General features: G+C 32.7%; 2 protein-coding genes, 1 non-coding gene and 1 pseudogene across 5 annotated transcripts; 3 read left to right on the forward strand and 1 right to left on the reverse strand.

Moving 5' to 3' along the window:
- Positions 1–3,358: 3,358 nt before the first annotated feature.
- Positions 3,359–5,033, reverse strand: LOC104700938 (RING-H2 finger protein ATL54 pseudogene; annotated as a pseudogene). The gene has a single exon (XR_015560818.1). The product of XR_015560818.1 is annotated as an RING-H2 finger protein ATL54 pseudogene (transcript).
- A 1,231-nt stretch (positions 5,034–6,264) lies between these two features.
- LOC104700939 (blue copper protein) lies at positions 6,265–7,442 on the forward strand. Its single transcript, XM_010416547.3, has 2 exons — positions 6,265–6,675; positions 6,890–7,442. Exons 1-2 carry the CDS (start codon positions 6,519–6,521, stop codon positions 7,270–7,272), a joined length of 540 nt encoding a protein of 179 aa, XP_010414849.1. The 5' UTR covers positions 6,265–6,518; the 3' UTR covers positions 7,273–7,442.
- Positions 7,443–8,296: 854 nt separating this feature from the next.
- LOC104700940 (protein SALT UP-REGULATED GENE D) lies at positions 8,297–9,040 on the forward strand. The gene has a single exon (XR_015561866.1). It is a non-coding gene; the product is annotated as a protein SALT UP-REGULATED GENE D (transcript).
- A 2,448-nt stretch (positions 9,041–11,488) lies between these two features.
- Positions 11,489–15,183, forward strand: LOC104704529 (protein FAR1-RELATED SEQUENCE 5-like). 2 transcript variants are annotated; one of them, XM_087458189.1, is made up of 5 exons: positions 11,491–11,607; positions 12,182–12,290; positions 12,429–14,753; positions 14,836–14,925; positions 14,991–15,183. In XM_087458189.1, exons 2-3 carry the CDS (start codon positions 12,234–12,236, stop codon positions 14,325–14,327), a joined length of 1,956 nt encoding a protein of 651 aa, XP_087314315.1. In that variant the 5' UTR covers positions 11,491–11,607; positions 12,182–12,233; the 3' UTR covers positions 14,328–14,753; positions 14,836–14,925; positions 14,991–15,183. The 2 variants fall into 2 exon arrangements, with proteins under 2 accessions (XP_087314316.1, XP_087314315.1); XM_087458190.1 differs by having other exon boundaries at positions 11,489–11,607; positions 14,836–15,183.
- The last annotated feature ends 575 nt before the right edge of the window (positions 15,184–15,758 follow it).

Consider the following 15,758-nt stretch of genomic DNA (forward strand, 5'->3'; position numbering starts at 1 on the left):
GTGCATTCATAAAAGAAGGAATCCATTTTCAAAGAAACGCATTGAAAAGTCTGTCTAGCTTATTCTTAGTTAAAACTTAATACCAAACCTAGTTGCATTAATTATCACATCACATGAAAATTGCCCAAAATTCTCAAATATTTTTTCTTTCTTACACCCAAACCAACAAATTTTGAATCCAACAAAAACGCCCACTGATATTTGTAACTTTTTTTTTCCTTAAATTTCTAAACTTATTTTATGTCCTTGCCACATACCAGTTTTTTCTCTGATTAATAAATCCTCACGTGCTTAAGTATACCATGTTCTAAGCTCTACTCCATCAGCCGAGATTTTGTTTCAACAACACTGTCTTCCTTTTTAATTTTAGTACTGCCACATGCCCACATCTAGCCTACTAATAGTATACAGCATGCATATAAGACTGGTATTATCCGTTTCAGATAATAAGTACTTCGAAAACTACAGAATACTCCTATATGTTAGAATTTGATGATGATGGAACCTACATTATCGGTGATTAATAGAGAATCACGTTTAAGAAAAAGCCGATGTGTCGCCGCGAGTGAATTCATGACATTTTTTAGCAAAGTACCCTTAAATTTCCAAATTAATTACAGCTTTATGCCACTATATTTATTTTAAAAACAATTCACTGAATAATAATTAGATATGTCATCATTTCTTACACAAATTTAATAGTAAAGCAAAATTTCACTAAAATTTACTTACAAATATACAAGTCAAAACTATGTTGATTTCTTAAAATTAATATAAATATTGATTTCTTAAAATCAATATAAGTAAAATATTCTAAAAACGTTATAAAAACATATCAATTAATATAAAATTAATAAAAATAGGAAATATAACTTAATAAACATATAACTTATTAACATAATCATATAAAAATGAAATGTTATATGTTAGTATTATTACCATAATCATTTAAATAACAAGCTTTCAATAATTATTAAAATGGATTATAAAAAGAAGTATATTCTCCTGAAATATCTCTAACTCATTAAAAGAAACTTAATTCCTAATAAATATAAATTTATATATATTCATAAATAAATATAAAAATGACAACAAATTAGAGGATATCATGATGTGTGGTTATTTATATATATATATATATATCTAAGTATGTAAACAAATTAATCTCAACATTTAGTGTGATTATTTATTAAAAAATGGAAATATTGATAACCGAATAGGAATATACATTCTAATTGTATATTCATTTATGTGTTATTAAAAATGAATGAGACAATAACCCTTATCATTATAAATAAATTTAGTACCAAAAAAAATCATAATATATTTAAAATGAGTGATTATTAGATTATGCAAAATTGTTATAGTTACTTGATAAACCATAAATAAAAATTTGATTTTTAAACCACAAAAAAAAAACATGTTGCAATAAATAGTAATATTTTATCAATATTTTTTTTACCAGAAAATCTCTTACACATTCAAAAATTTCACGAATAAAACATATTTTTTACACGAAAAAACACAGCTTTGAATAAATAAATAAAAAACTTAAGTTACATATTATGTTTGACACAAATACATATTGGTTCTAGGATAATAATTTTACTTATAATAATTTTCTTTAAATCAATTTATCCTGCACATAGTGCAAGTTGTTACCTAGTAATTTCTTTAAAACTAAAGCCAAATAAAAAATAAGTTTCATATAATATAACAAAACAGCTTTGTTATTTTATGTCTCATGGAGAATGATGTCTTTGTAAGAAAATATAATTTCTGTAAAGAATAATGTAATATGATTTGCTTCAATGACTTCAAAGCTTTCTCATGATTGTTTGTTTACTTGATTGAATGGTTTGCATTCGCTTTAACGATAATTCTACTTTGGCATTTCCTGTCTCATCGATTATTATTCGAATATAAATATACCAAAGCGAGTCAGTTCCACATCATCGCGAGTACTTTGCTCGTATGAGCTAGTTTCATGCACTCATGCAGTCTCTTACCCGTTTTTCCTGTTTTGCATGCCAATCAGTTGAAATTTGGTTTTGGTAATTTCAATTTCACCGAGGAGGTTATTTTTATTATTGTTAAGGTAGATAGTAATTTATTTTGCACAAATTTATACATTAAATATATACCCTACAAACAAAGTTACAACAGTTTGGTGAATTGTAAATAAAAGTTTTTAAATGTCAAATTTGGCAAAACTTTCTTAATTAGACTTAAAAAAAAATGGTTGTTGGTTTATCATTTCACCTTAATCCACCGTTTTAACATGATTAAAGTTTTTTCTGACTTATGATTTTCTTTTCTTAATATATAGCCATAAACAATTAGTGAGAATTTGTTTTTCATATTATATCGTTATGCATCAACACATATAAAAACACATATAAAAACACCAGTCAGAGTCTAAATCACCATATTACCTATTGGATATACATAAGCCTTTACAAACAAATTAGGAGAGACAAGAAGTTAAGAAAATGATTGAGTAAGAAAAGTAGAGAAACTTACGATCATGAATCATCAATGATGATGATAATGATATTCGTGACCCTTTGAAGGCTTGAATTATTCTTTAAAGTTTTTTGTATTTAAACTTGGAGGCACAGAATCAGCAGTACATGGGATTCATGCAAGAAGACGATGATGATTGTCGTATCATGAAGACATATCAAAGATCTTTCGAATCTCTGTTTTTTTTTTTTTTTTTTTCACTTTTAGGGTTAAAAAGCAAAAGCCAGAAAAAGTAAAAAGTAAAGCCTATCGATGTGATTACACCAAAAAAATCAAAAATTTATTCCCTCTATTTTTATCAATAAGAAAGGACCTCCTCCATTATACAGCTTGACTGTTAGATTTTTAGCATCTTTTTCATGATTGAGATTTAGAATCATCAACTTTTTCCTTAAGTAAATATTATTGGTTTTAGATGTGATTGAAGTCGATATCTTTCTGTATACCGCTAAATTTATATGGACCTAAAATGGAATAAAAATTAATGTGAAAAGCAAATTTGAACATCACATATAGCTTTTTCAATGTGTGAGCCACACACAAACGTTTTTTTTTTTTTTTTTTTTTTTTCACTTTTCCATGTCCATATCAAATTGTATCACTCGCCCATTCCCTATAGCAGAACTTTAATTTTTAACCTCCTACTACAAGACGGCGTTTTAACATAACTGATTGGGTTAAAATGAGCGTTATGCCAATTATGGATTTGGGCTTTTATGTATTCAAAACTATGCTCATCCCCACCACTTATAGGTCGGTCGTGTTGGAAGATTTCGAATAGTTGCTGCTAACTAAATCTAGAGCATGTGTAATTTTGAATTTAGAAGACAAGTTTTCAAATCTTTCCACTCAACTTCAGCATGTATATTGTATACAATTGTTTCTGTATAAATGAGCACACCAAAAGGTAAAGAAAAACCAAAAAAAGAGTGAACACAATTTATTAGGCCTATCACTATTGAGAGTACACATACACTTGAACACTTCTGCATTTGTTATTTACTCTTTATAAAATTCGAAAAAAATGGTTTTACTATAGCGGAAAAACCGAATTCTTGTTTTTGTTGAAACATGATGATGATACAGAGGAGCTTCCATTTGTCTTCAATGTAATCTCTGAGTCTGACTGACTAAACCCTGTAACTTCTTCGGTTCCTTCGCCGTTCAATTCAGCGGATTCACAACTTCTTCTCCGTGATGCTGCAACCTTGTGCTCATCACTGTTTTCTTCAGAGCAGCTTGCTTCGTATTCTCCGACGTGTCTGGCGGAGTCCTGACTCTGTTTCTCGCATGATCTTCCCGAAAAATCTACACTTTCTATATGGGTTTTGGTCTGCAAGAGAGAATCTAAGGAGTTGTCACCGTCCATACACTCCACCAAAACCCTAACTTGCTCTTTCCTCTCTGTTTCAGACCCGTCACCGTCCATAAATCCATAAATCTCAATTCTGACATCTGAGTTGTCTGAATCATCCCTCTCTTTAATATCAGACTCATCCCCATCTCTTACTAATTCAACTCTGTTCTCAACCTGACCATGATCTTCTTCACCAACTCCATCGTTCTCCAAACGTGATCCTGATCCTTCAGGCGTTACATCGACCAGACCAGAACACCTTGGAGTGACGGCACTGATCATCGCAATACCAGCACGACACAGAGGACAATTGGTGTGAGAGCTAAGCCACGTGTCTATACAAGAGATGTGAAAAGCGTGGTTACATTTAGGCAACAAACTACGACTCTCGTCTTCTTCAAACTCGTTTAAACAAACAGGACAATCTGTTCTCTCGATTAAACCATCTCCTCTCTTGTAGTTACAGATCGTAATCGAGTTTATGATCGATTGCTGTAGACCTGTCGTTCTGATTAACCAGATTGGGTGATCCACTTGTTCCCTATATTGAGAATCTTCATCCGCTACCGTGTCGTTGTCTTCGTCGTTGGATTGGTATGTTCTGTGATCGACACGGGTTACGCTGTCTGAAACGAATTTAGCTACAAGAAATAATCCGGTTAAGAGGATGGCTAAGACCGCACCAGTGATTGAGATGATGGTTATGGAGTCTAAGGAAGATGAAGGCTGCTTTTGAGATGGTTGATAAACGGCTGAGATTGATGGAGATGGAGATGATGATGTGATTAAATGTGGTGATGACCGTAGTGGTAGCTGAGGGGATATGGCGTAGTAATCGGGTTCTCGATAGCAATTGTAAGGGCAACTTGGGTCGCAGACTCCTATAGAGCAATCTAACGTTTTGTTTGTCTCTGATGCTAAGGTAGGGAAGAGCTTTCGATGCTTCTTCTTTGCCATTAGTGAACACTCAAGAAAGAGTATTGTTGCTTGGAGTAGAAGAAATTAAGATCAAGAAATATTTCATTTGAGTTTTTGTTTTGTTTTTAGGTTTTGACAATGTAGAAGAAGAAGATTGATATTTCTCTTGGGGTTGCTCTTTCATATTAGAGGCAAAGATGAAAATTTCTTGTCATCTTTGGTATTGACTTGTTCTGTGATAAGTTGAAGCATCTTCTAATTGTTTAATTGGTGAAGAGTCGTAGTCATGAAAGCCATATTTTACCTTTGATCTTTTGACTCTGTGGCTTTCCAAGATTTATTAAGTTAAATTCTTTTTGTTGGCTTCGGCAGAATCATAATATAAAAACTATATTGCGACTGCAACATGTATATATAAAAAGAGATTAAATTAAACCAAAAAAACAAAGATTAAAAATACTTTAACTAGATTTGTTCACACAATCTCTCTGATTTTTTTTGTTTTGCACTTTCTTTAACAATTTTTTGTTTTTTGTTTTGTGGCACCTTCTTTAACAGTACGTGAAACCATTTTAGGATGTTCTTTCTTTGTACCAAAGACTCTATTTTCTTACCAAGAATTGGTGTGCTGACAAAGTTAATTAACTCTTTACTTGAGTAATCGTTTTCTTTGCTTCGTTATTTCCTTAGCAATTGTCAATATCAGATGTTTATTGGCCTAGTTTAAGGCCCATTTTCGTTGTTTAAACAGGCCTATAATCTGCTAAGATATTAAATTATTTTGAGATTTCTATAAATTTCTGGCAAATGCTAAAGGCAAATATGGTCAACATCAAGATAATTTAGTTAATGTATTGCTTTTTTGTGAACAGTCTGATGACCAGTAGAATTAGTTGCAGCGTCTCTATCATATGCATGCTTTGTTTTGCATCTTTCGGTGAGATAGTTTTTGTTTTTTCAAACAAACTCAACTCTGTCACCTTTTTAATAACTTAGATTCTAAATTTAGTATGTCTTAAGCATTATTGTACAACTTATGGAAATGTATATGTTTGGCTGAAAATTGATTTTGAAAGGAGAAGCGTCCACTGTTTGTTCTTTTACCATACTAAATAGCTAAATAGTAGTATTAGTTATAGGACTTAGACTTAAGGACATGCATAGTCACATATCCACTTACATTTGTTAGTTTTAAAAAATAATTAAATCAAATCAAATTTACGTCACATACTCGGTTTCGGTTGTTGCAGAGCCTCAGTGATTGCTCGTAAGAAAAGTTAGTTCATCTGCTTTTGGTTTGGTCCATTATATTGAATCATTAAGCGAACTTTGATGACACATCGTGACTACTTTCGTTTGCATCATCATTTATCTTTTTACAAAGTGTTATTGAGTGTGTGACTTTATGATGTGTCACCAAACGTCATGACCCATTTTCTTGAGGTGTAGAAATATTTCCCTTTGTTGAGTATGTTTAAAGCTAGAGCAGAGGAGGAACAAGTCCTTATCCCTAAACATGAAATTCAAGTTTTCAAAACTTAAATGATGAGAGCTTTAGTTGGAGGGCAAGTGGACCTAACTCTACAGTCTCTACTAACTACAACATACCCTTTTGGTTCCAATCTCTCTATATATTTGCTCATAACTCACAAGGAATTTCCTTAGTACTAGTCACACAATAATAAAATATATTTACTGTTACACTCGAGACACAAACATGGGAAACTTGATTACACTTGTTGGTTTTCTTGTCATTATCTTCCTCAATATGTTTGAACCTGCTTCTTCCGCCAGTCACCCCATCGAATGGTCGCTCGGGAAGGACTATAGCTCGTTGGCTACCGGAAAGCCCTACGCTGTCGGCGATACCATCGGTATGTGTATATACATAGTCTCTCTTATACGTATGCTGCAATTGTTACAACTTTCAACTACTAATATATGCATTCGCATTAACATGTTATAAGTTTTTACATTTTAAAAGCAAAACGTTTTTTTTTTTAAAGTTTTTTGGTAATATTTTTTTGTGTGAACTATAATCTGTTTTTGTTTGCAACCAACAAAACGTTTTATCCCTTGCATATATAGTGTTCAACTACGGTGCGGGTCACACGGTGGACGAGGTAAGCGAAAGTGACTACAAGAGTTGCACACTGGGGAACGCAATTTCTTCGGACAGTAGCGGAACCACAAGCATAGCTCTCAAGACATCTGGTCCTCGCTACTTCATATGTGGTATCCCCGGCCACTGCACCGGCGGCATGAAGCTCTCTGTCACCGTTGCGAAAGCCTCGTCAGGCGGCAGTGGAGATGGTACCACTGACAAAACTACGCCAGCACAAGGCGGAACTACACCTTCGGAAGGCAAAAAGGCTAGTCCTTCTGCTTCGGCCACAGCCGTGTTGAAGCCGTTAGATTCTTTGGTTGTAACTTGTGTAGTTGCATTGTTGTATGCTTTTGCTCTCTCATAATTAGTTGGGTTCTGAGGTGTTTTTGTTGTGGTTTGAGTCGTTTGAAGGACCAGGTTAGAGGCAGTGCTATTATACTGTGCTTGTTTTTATAAATTATCTCTCATGATTTGTCCTATGTTTTTCTTGGTATTTCGTTTCATTCTCATGATTATAAATCTTTATTGGTACAAGCCTTTACTGAGAAAGTAAATTAAAGCACCATCCATATTTGACTAATAAGCTGTACGTTTTATGTTTGATGGTGCTTAACACCTAGCAAATTAAAGTAAAGAAAATGGCAATTCTGCCCTTTTCTTTCAATGTTTTAATATAATTAGTTTTATTTTGTTTGGTGTGTATTTTCAATTTTGATCCTTTCTTATCAAATTTTCTAACTATATAACTTTTGGAGATTACAATAATTTTATGAGTGTGAAAACCATGAACACTTGAAGAAATTATGAAAGTCTCTAATAAAGAAAGAATTGACAAGTGTAATTAGCAACTGCCAGATGGGCGGGCATTGACCTTGGAGGACATTTTGAGTATAAAGGCCCAATAGCACCGGCCCACCGACTTACCTAATTAGGTGGACCCACTGGAGATATTGATACATCTCAGCCGTCCGTTTAAGAAAATACATACTGTAACCACTCCAAGATCTCATAAAACTAGACAACAAAAAGTTTGGTATAAATTAATAATGTTTGCATCTACCCTACCAACTTTTTGTCATTCAGACATAAACAAAAATTCTACTTATACTAAGTTCTTAACTAATCGGAAAATTAGTAAGACTGTGAAATTGAAAATGGGTTACATATAAATAAAAATTCAAACAAACTTACAAGTTACGTTCACCAATCATAAACTAACAAGTGTTCACTAAATTAGATACAAGACATTTTAAAAGAAAATAAATACAAATTGTGGGTCTATTCCATATTGATTTTTCTCTCTCTCTTTTCAAGTCTTTACGAAAATACAACAACAAAGAAAGAATAATAAACTAAGTGAAGGATCTCGGAAACATCATGGAAATTTAAAACCAGCTTAGCATTAACTACACGAAGCACTTATATAAATACAAACACGAAGAGTTTGGAAAAAAACACAAGACAAGTAAAAAAATTCAACACCAAAGCTCACGACACAGTCTCTTCATCTATCATCAATGGCGAATTTTCTCATCAACAGAAGAACAAGAAGAACAGTGAAATCAAAGACAGATGAAGGGAAGAGATCAGACTCCAAATCCAATACGAGTTCATCTGACAATAACTTCTCATGCAAGAAGCACACAAAACATCGACAGTCTCCAGGAATCTGTTCCCTCTGTCTCACCGAGCGGCTCTCTAAGCTGTCTGTAGAGTACTACTACTACACTAAAAAACCAGCTGAAACGTCGACGTATTGCGGCTCATCAGCATCTTCGTCCTCTTCGGTCACGTCTTGCTACTATTCTTCATCGGTCTCTTCTTGTTCGTCTCCTTTGCAATATCGGTATAGAGAGAAGAAGAAGGATGGGAAGAAACAGAGCTTTTTGTTCAGATTATTGCTCCGATCCATTGTAGATTAGTTCTTAATTTTATTTCCATATACTATAGTTTGTTTATTCATCTTACTACTTTCTATAAAATTCATTATTCTTCTATACTTTTTTTTGGTCACTCGGCCAATGCAGAAGATCAACCAAAAATGCAATAAGTTTTTTATACCCACAAATTTGTATTTTTAAAATTGTTCGTCACCAAATAAAAGAAGTTAATAAAATGATTTTTTTCATACATTTGCTCACAAGTCTCTGACTGTATATTAATATTATATTGATGATGATGGATGGTGCATCTGTTTTTGTAAATTTTGTAAAAACCATTTTCCAATTTTATCAAATTTCAAAATTCACCCTTGGTGTTACATCAAATAAAACATTATTTCACGATCGAACTTGATATATGGTCCTTGGTCCAAAATTTGTGTGGACAATTTTCTTTTTGAGATTAAATTCATATGGACTAGCTACCACTAAAATGTGTTCTTAATTGCGTAAAACAACTACCATCTTCAATGATCAATGCATTCAAAATTTTATGTTACACTATTCTAGCTAGAATCAACACTTATTAAATGTTGAAAACCAAATCATTCTTTGACGTTTCATTTTTTAATAAAATGTATAGAATTCTAAATTTATTAGTAATAATTATTTGTATAATTTTTTTTAACTAATTAAATGATAATGGCATGACTTGAAAATGTTTATAAAATAAATTAAAGATATAGGTATTTATTTTATTCTAAAAAAATTACAATTCTTTTCTCTTAACAGCATATATAATTATATATGAGCAAAGAAAAGAAAAAAAATATTTGCTTAACAATTAATATATGATAGAAAAAGAAAGAGAAGAGAATGCACAAGCGCAACACATAAGGGTCGGGCCATGACAAGATAGGCTGGCACTTGACTATTACTATAGTTGCCAGAGTGAATGTACGGTTAGAGGACAAAGACGTGTTGTACTTTCATATTATATGATTCACTTCATATTTAACATATACAGCTGGTCAGATTTTATAATAAGCCGTACTACTAATGTTTTGATACTGATCCAGTCAGATAAATGCATGTGTTGTGCGCGTCTTGGAACATAGAAGATACCAATACTATGTATGAACACCGATGAAGTCCCGTGAAACTTCTTTGAACATTATTAATCTGCAATCATTGATGAATTAATGTTATTAGCTATATATGTTCAAAACTAAAGACCTATTATTATTCCACATTAAACTGTAGTTGTCAATGATAAGCATTAATATAATCGAGTGTACAAAACAAATTAAGTATACCTTGTGACATACTGTATGATCCGAAATCTAGCTTTCTCTTGTAACAAATGATGCAAAATAAGACGATTTCAGGACCCATACTTTTTCTTTAACTGCAAAATTTTCAAGTCAAAATTTTATGAATTATGGAGCAAGAGAAACATTGCACCGTCACACCTGATCCATTTTACTCTTGAGTACTAACGAGGCCGCCCAACAAAAAAATTTGGAACTTTTTATGACCTTTTCATAAAATGTTTTAAATATTTTTTTTGTCATTTTAGAGATGTAGCTTATATATTTAAAGAATGCAAGAAGAAACATATACGCATAAATTGAGATTCCTAGGTTTTTAATACGTGAGTGATTACGTAAAACACCAGATACATAAATTTCCCATTAGTGATAGAAACGTCCACATATCTTGTTTTATTTGGATCTTATAGGTTTCTTGAATTGAAGATGGTCATTTTCCTAGAACTGAAGATTATTTTGTCTTTTTTGTTCTCTCCATATTTTACGACATAGTTTATATATCGGACTTATACTAACGTCGTTAATTATACACCACTTTTTGCGACATTTAACCCAATTTTTATCTAAATTTCTGTTGACTCAAATGTAATGCAGCCAAATAAAATTTGAAATAAAACCGTAGTTTTTGGGGTGGGGCTTGGGGTCCCTTTTTTTTTTTTTTTTTGGTAGAATTGTATTATATTATCTTATGACCTTTAGTGTAGGCTTTTCAGCTTTTGCCTAGAATGAGAATTGTATTATTCTCGTGACCTTAGCATAAAAATCTTTGACATATGAATATTCCAGTTACATTAACTTTTTTTTTTTTTTTTTAATTTCTTCCTTAGACGGCATCGTAGACTATGAATTTGAATGTACATTTTGATTTCTTATTTCATAGCAGACTGAGAGGACTAAATTTAAACCAGTACTAAAGAAGAATATTTTTTTTTTTTCATAGAACGAATAATAATTCATTACAAAACAAATTTGTTTTTTTTAATGTAAAAACGGTTTGTAAATAATTCATCTTAATTTTTTTTTCAGTTTACTACTCTATAAACTAATCCTTTATACTATAAAGCACAAGTCACTTCACCAATCAAATATTGCCACATAGATTTCTTTTCATAATTTAAGTAATTAACAAAAAAAAGTAAAAGTAAATCGGTTAGACAACTTCTGAAAAAAAAATGAACAATTCTTGGGTTCACTCCTAGGGTGAACCCATTCATTCACTTCTCCTTGTATTATCCAATAAAAACACGACATGTCACCTTGCATTTAAATTGTAAATATTTTGAAAGATCTAAAATAAAGGAAACAAAATAAACAAACAATAACTAATAAAAAAAATCATTAATAAACGTAACATTGCGTTAACGGCGTTGCAGTCTTTTCTTTTTAGGTTTTTGACGAACAATTATAATGGCGACAACAGACGATTGTTGATTTGGTCAATTGGGTTCGGAGAAGGAGACTACTACTATCACTTTCAGTCAAATTCCTGTAAATTTCTCACTTGCGTACTCTATAATCTATATCCACATATGCATATCTCTATATCCAAACATGAAATTTCAATTTCTCAAAAAAAAAAAAAAAAAAAAAATTAGAGATGTTCATCAGCTGCAATTAGTTTCATATTTGTTCTTTACATGTTTCTTTTATATGTGATTGAAGGCAGATTATAAATGATAAAACTCAACCATATCCCATCGTGAATTAAGAGATCATAATCAAATTGTATAGGATTATGTGTGCTTCTTGTTTTTCGTTTGTAATTATGTTATCTTAACCTCGTCAAGTGTATAGCTGATCGTCAACCTAGCTGACCTAAACTATATCAAACTATATTAAATTTTGCTGTAGAAAGAAAGTGTACATATGCATATAGAATTTTGAAACCAAAATCTGATTCTTTTGGTAGTTAAAGTAGTCCTCTTACTACACACTTTCGTAAGGCATCGGAGTGTTAGTAAGATTTTTTTGTTAGATTTTTATGATCATCGATGAGTACTTTAATTGAGTTCAAACTTTTTTTTTTTGCTTGACTTTTTTCATAAATGATTTTTATGTGCAGATCTAAATAACTAAAAGATATTTGTGGTACTAAGTTTTCCACGAGCATTAACATGAAAACTACATCCATGGATGACAAAGACAATGAAGAAGTTCTTGCATCAAGAGAGGTACGATGATCATGATTATATATATGTTCAATCTTGGATTCATCCACATCAATTTTTGTGTTCACTGCTTCAAATATAAGGAAGACGTTGCCATTGTTCGGTAGACATAATATCTATATATATATATGGTTAGTGCAGATTGCAATGGAAAGTCAACTAAGTGGTCATGAAATTGTTCTTGATGGTCGTGAATCTAGTTTGCAAGTCTCGGGTGATTTTGGTTTGTTAAGTCAGAATTCGATTGACTTTTTAGCTACAAATGATGAATTTGAAGAAGAATGTGACATAGCCAATAAAGAGGATTATGTTCAAACTGAAGAGGTTGCTACTTTGGAAGCAAAGGAAAAAAATGAGAAGAAAGATGAAATATGTATTGGAATGGAGTTTAGTTCTGATGAGGCTGCATATATAGCTTATAAAAACTATGGCGGCAATCATGGTTTCGATGTAAGGAAACAACGGAGAGAGAAGAAAAAAGATAAGGTAGTAAGGCTTGTTTATGTTTGCTCAAAACAAGGGTATAGGAAAGAACTTGAGGTTGAAAAATCTTATTCACACCCAGTCACACGGTGTGGCTGTAATGCTCATATGGCTTGTTACCTTCAGAAGAACGAAAAATATAAGATTGTGTCTTTCGAGCCGAACCATAACCATAATTTAGTGAGGACACCTATGAAGCATTTGTTGAAGGTCAATCGGGAAATCTCTGACTCTCAAAAACAACATGCTCATGATGCCGACATGTCAGGAATTTCAGCAAAACAAACTGTTGAAATGATGAGCAGAGAAGTTGGGGGGCGAGGAAATCTGGGTTTTATGGAGAAAGACTATCGAAATTACATATACCGCAAGCGAATGACAAAAATGGAAAAAGGAGATGCTGGAGCAGTTTTAGAGTACTTTCAAAAAAAAAAAGAGGAGAATTCATCTTTTTTTTATTCAATGCAACTTGATGAGGAAGATATGATCACTAATATTTTTTGGGCAGATGATCGGTCTATAAGTGATTACAATCTTTTCGGAGATGTTGTTTGCTTCGACACAACTTATAAGACCAACAGATATGATAGACCATTTGCTCCATTTGTTGGGGTTAATCATCACAAGCAAACTGTTGTGTTCGGTGCTGCTTTGTTATATGATGAAACCAATGAGTCATATAAGTGGCTTTTCGAGACTTTTCTTGGAGCAATGTCTAGAAAACAACCAAAAACAATTTTTACTGACCAATCTGCAGCAATGGCGAATGCGATAGTGAAGGTGTTCCCTGGCACAAAACACAGGTTATGTGTTTGGCATATATACCAAAATGCTGCAAAGAAGTTAAGCCATGTATTTCATGGGCCAGGACAGTTTGCCATAGACTTTGGGAAGTGTGTATATGACCATGAGGAAGAAGAAGATTGGTTATTGGCATGGAGTAATATGCTCAAGAAGCATAATTTGACAGAGAATAAATGGTTGAAAAATGTTTTTGAGGTGAGAGAAAAGTGGGCTATGGTATATGGACGTCATAGTTTTACAGCAGATATGGTGAGCACACAGCGTAGTGAAAGTATGAATAATATCTTGAAAAGATACTTGAAGAGTAGTTATGACTTATTGTCCTTCTTTGAACACTATGAGAGAGTGTTGGATGATCGGAGATATAATGAATTAACTACTGACTTCAAAATGATGCATACCTCGTCGGTATTATTTGCTACTGTAGAGATGTTGCAACATGCAGAGGAAGTGTATACACCCGAAATTTTCAGGTTGTTTCAGAAGCAATACATAGTTATCGGTGATTACGTTGCCAAAAAGGTTAGTAAGTCTGAAATGGTGTATGAATACAAAGTATCTTATCGTGGTGGACCGCGAGAACATTTGGTTAGTTATGATGCTACAAACCAAACGATACAGTGTAGTTGCATGAATTTTTCTTTTGCTGGAATCTTATGTCGTCATACATTGAAAGTGTTGGATAAAAAGGATGTTAGAAGAATCCCATCTAGCTACATCTTGACTCGATGGAGTAAAGAGGCAAAATCATGAAGCATTTCTTCTTATCGTTTAGAGGCACCTAGTGGAACAATAACACAATCGATTGGAAAGCGTTATAGCCATTTATGTCGCAACTTCCGTGAGATTGCATCTGCTGCTGCTGAACATGTAGAATTGACGATGTGTGCAAATGAAGCTGCATGTCAATTGCTTAAAAAGCTGGAGGAAAAGAAAAAAGAACTTGTGAAAACTAATGAATGGATGCTCCCAACTTCAAATGTTGAACCTGTGAAAGGAGAAGAAGAAGACGTGGAAGTTTCAAATGCTCGCGGAATTAAAAGAAAAGCAACTGTTGGACGGCCAAAGAACAAAACAGTCGGACCCCATGGTCGATATTTGAATGTTCTTGAAACAAAAAAACGTAGTACATCAAAAACATCAACTAATGCTACAACAAAGAAAAAGTTATCATTTCAGGTATTTCATATATCATTTTCTTTGTTTTTTATGTCCAATTTTGATCCAAATATGACAAGATTAAATTGATTAAATGTTTCAGGACTCAAGTCTTACTCTGGATACTCAATTATCTGTTGCTACTACTAGTCCAACCTTATATAATACGTCATTTGGCTCACAAGTGTTGCAGGTAAATGATTTATCCTTATGCTTTGCTTTCCTATAATCCATATGACATTTCCTGTTTTCTTTTAGGACAAGCAAGAGGATAGGAATACCGATGAAAATAACAAAGTATGAAGAGAAAGCTACAAAGAACCAAACCAAAACTCTCAGAACTCTTTAGGCCAAGAAATTGTACGAGTGATTTTGGTGATAGTTCATTTGTCTCTTTTGGTTTTGCTAACGTTTATGCTTTCTATTAAAAAAAGGTTTTGCAACTTTGTTATATCCTTACTTGAATATCTAAAACTCGTTTCCACATTTTAGACACTGTACAAGCGTAAAGCAAGATGAAAAAATTGCAAGATAGCTAAGTAGAACAGAATCTTGAAGCTTTTAATCAAATTATATGCCCGAAGAAGAAAACCCATTAGAAAACTCAAGACTCTTTTGTTCCTATATATGTTTAAGTAAACCAACCAGGTTGGAGCTTGAATTTTGTGGTGGTCTGGTTGCCTTCCACGATGTGGTTTAAGAGGACCCGAAACCAGCAGCTAGCCTAGTCAAATTTATAGACAAGTAAGTTTGAAATCAACTATCTACCATTTGGAAAATAGGAGACAAGAGCTATGAGACCGGCTTCCAAGTTTCATTTGCTTCAAGAGTCTAATAGTTCATACTCTGTTTTTATAACTATGTTTTAGTTCCAGAGATCAAAACTCTGCAAAAAAAACACTTGTTGTAAAACACTTTCTATCTCCATAAAACTTATAAAAAATAAAAAAAAGAGTAACGAAGTCAGCAAGCTTCACATTTTTTAACACATGACGAGAGAGTTAAGCTAACATAATTATAAACCCA

This window comes from Camelina sativa, chromosome 7 (assembly GCF_030686135.1).
Source record: "Camelina sativa cultivar CO46 ecotype springtype chromosome 7, ASM3068613v1".
In the NCBI taxonomy this organism is placed as follows: domain Eukaryota; kingdom Viridiplantae; phylum Streptophyta; class Magnoliopsida; order Brassicales; family Brassicaceae; genus Camelina; species Camelina sativa.

What these genes read in the sequence shown, in the direction of transcription:
- LOC104700939 (XM_010416547.3), top strand. Translation starts at nt 6,519, where the DNA reads ATGGGAAACTTGATTACACTTGTTGGTTTTCTTGTCATTATCTTCCTC. An exon ending in CGCTGTCGGCGATACCATCG is followed by an intron (nt 6,676 to 6,889) that starts GTATGTGTATAT and finishes TTGCATATATAG; the next exon opens with TGTTCAACTACGGTGCGGGT.
- LOC104704529 (XM_087458190.1), top strand. Translation starts at nt 12,234, where the DNA reads ATGAAAACTACATCCATGGATGACAAAGACAATGAAGAAGTTCTTGCA. An exon ending in AAGTTCTTGCATCAAGAGAG is followed by an intron (nt 12,291 to 12,428) that starts GTACGATGATCA and finishes TGGTTAGTGCAG; the next exon opens with ATTGCAATGGAAAGTCAACT.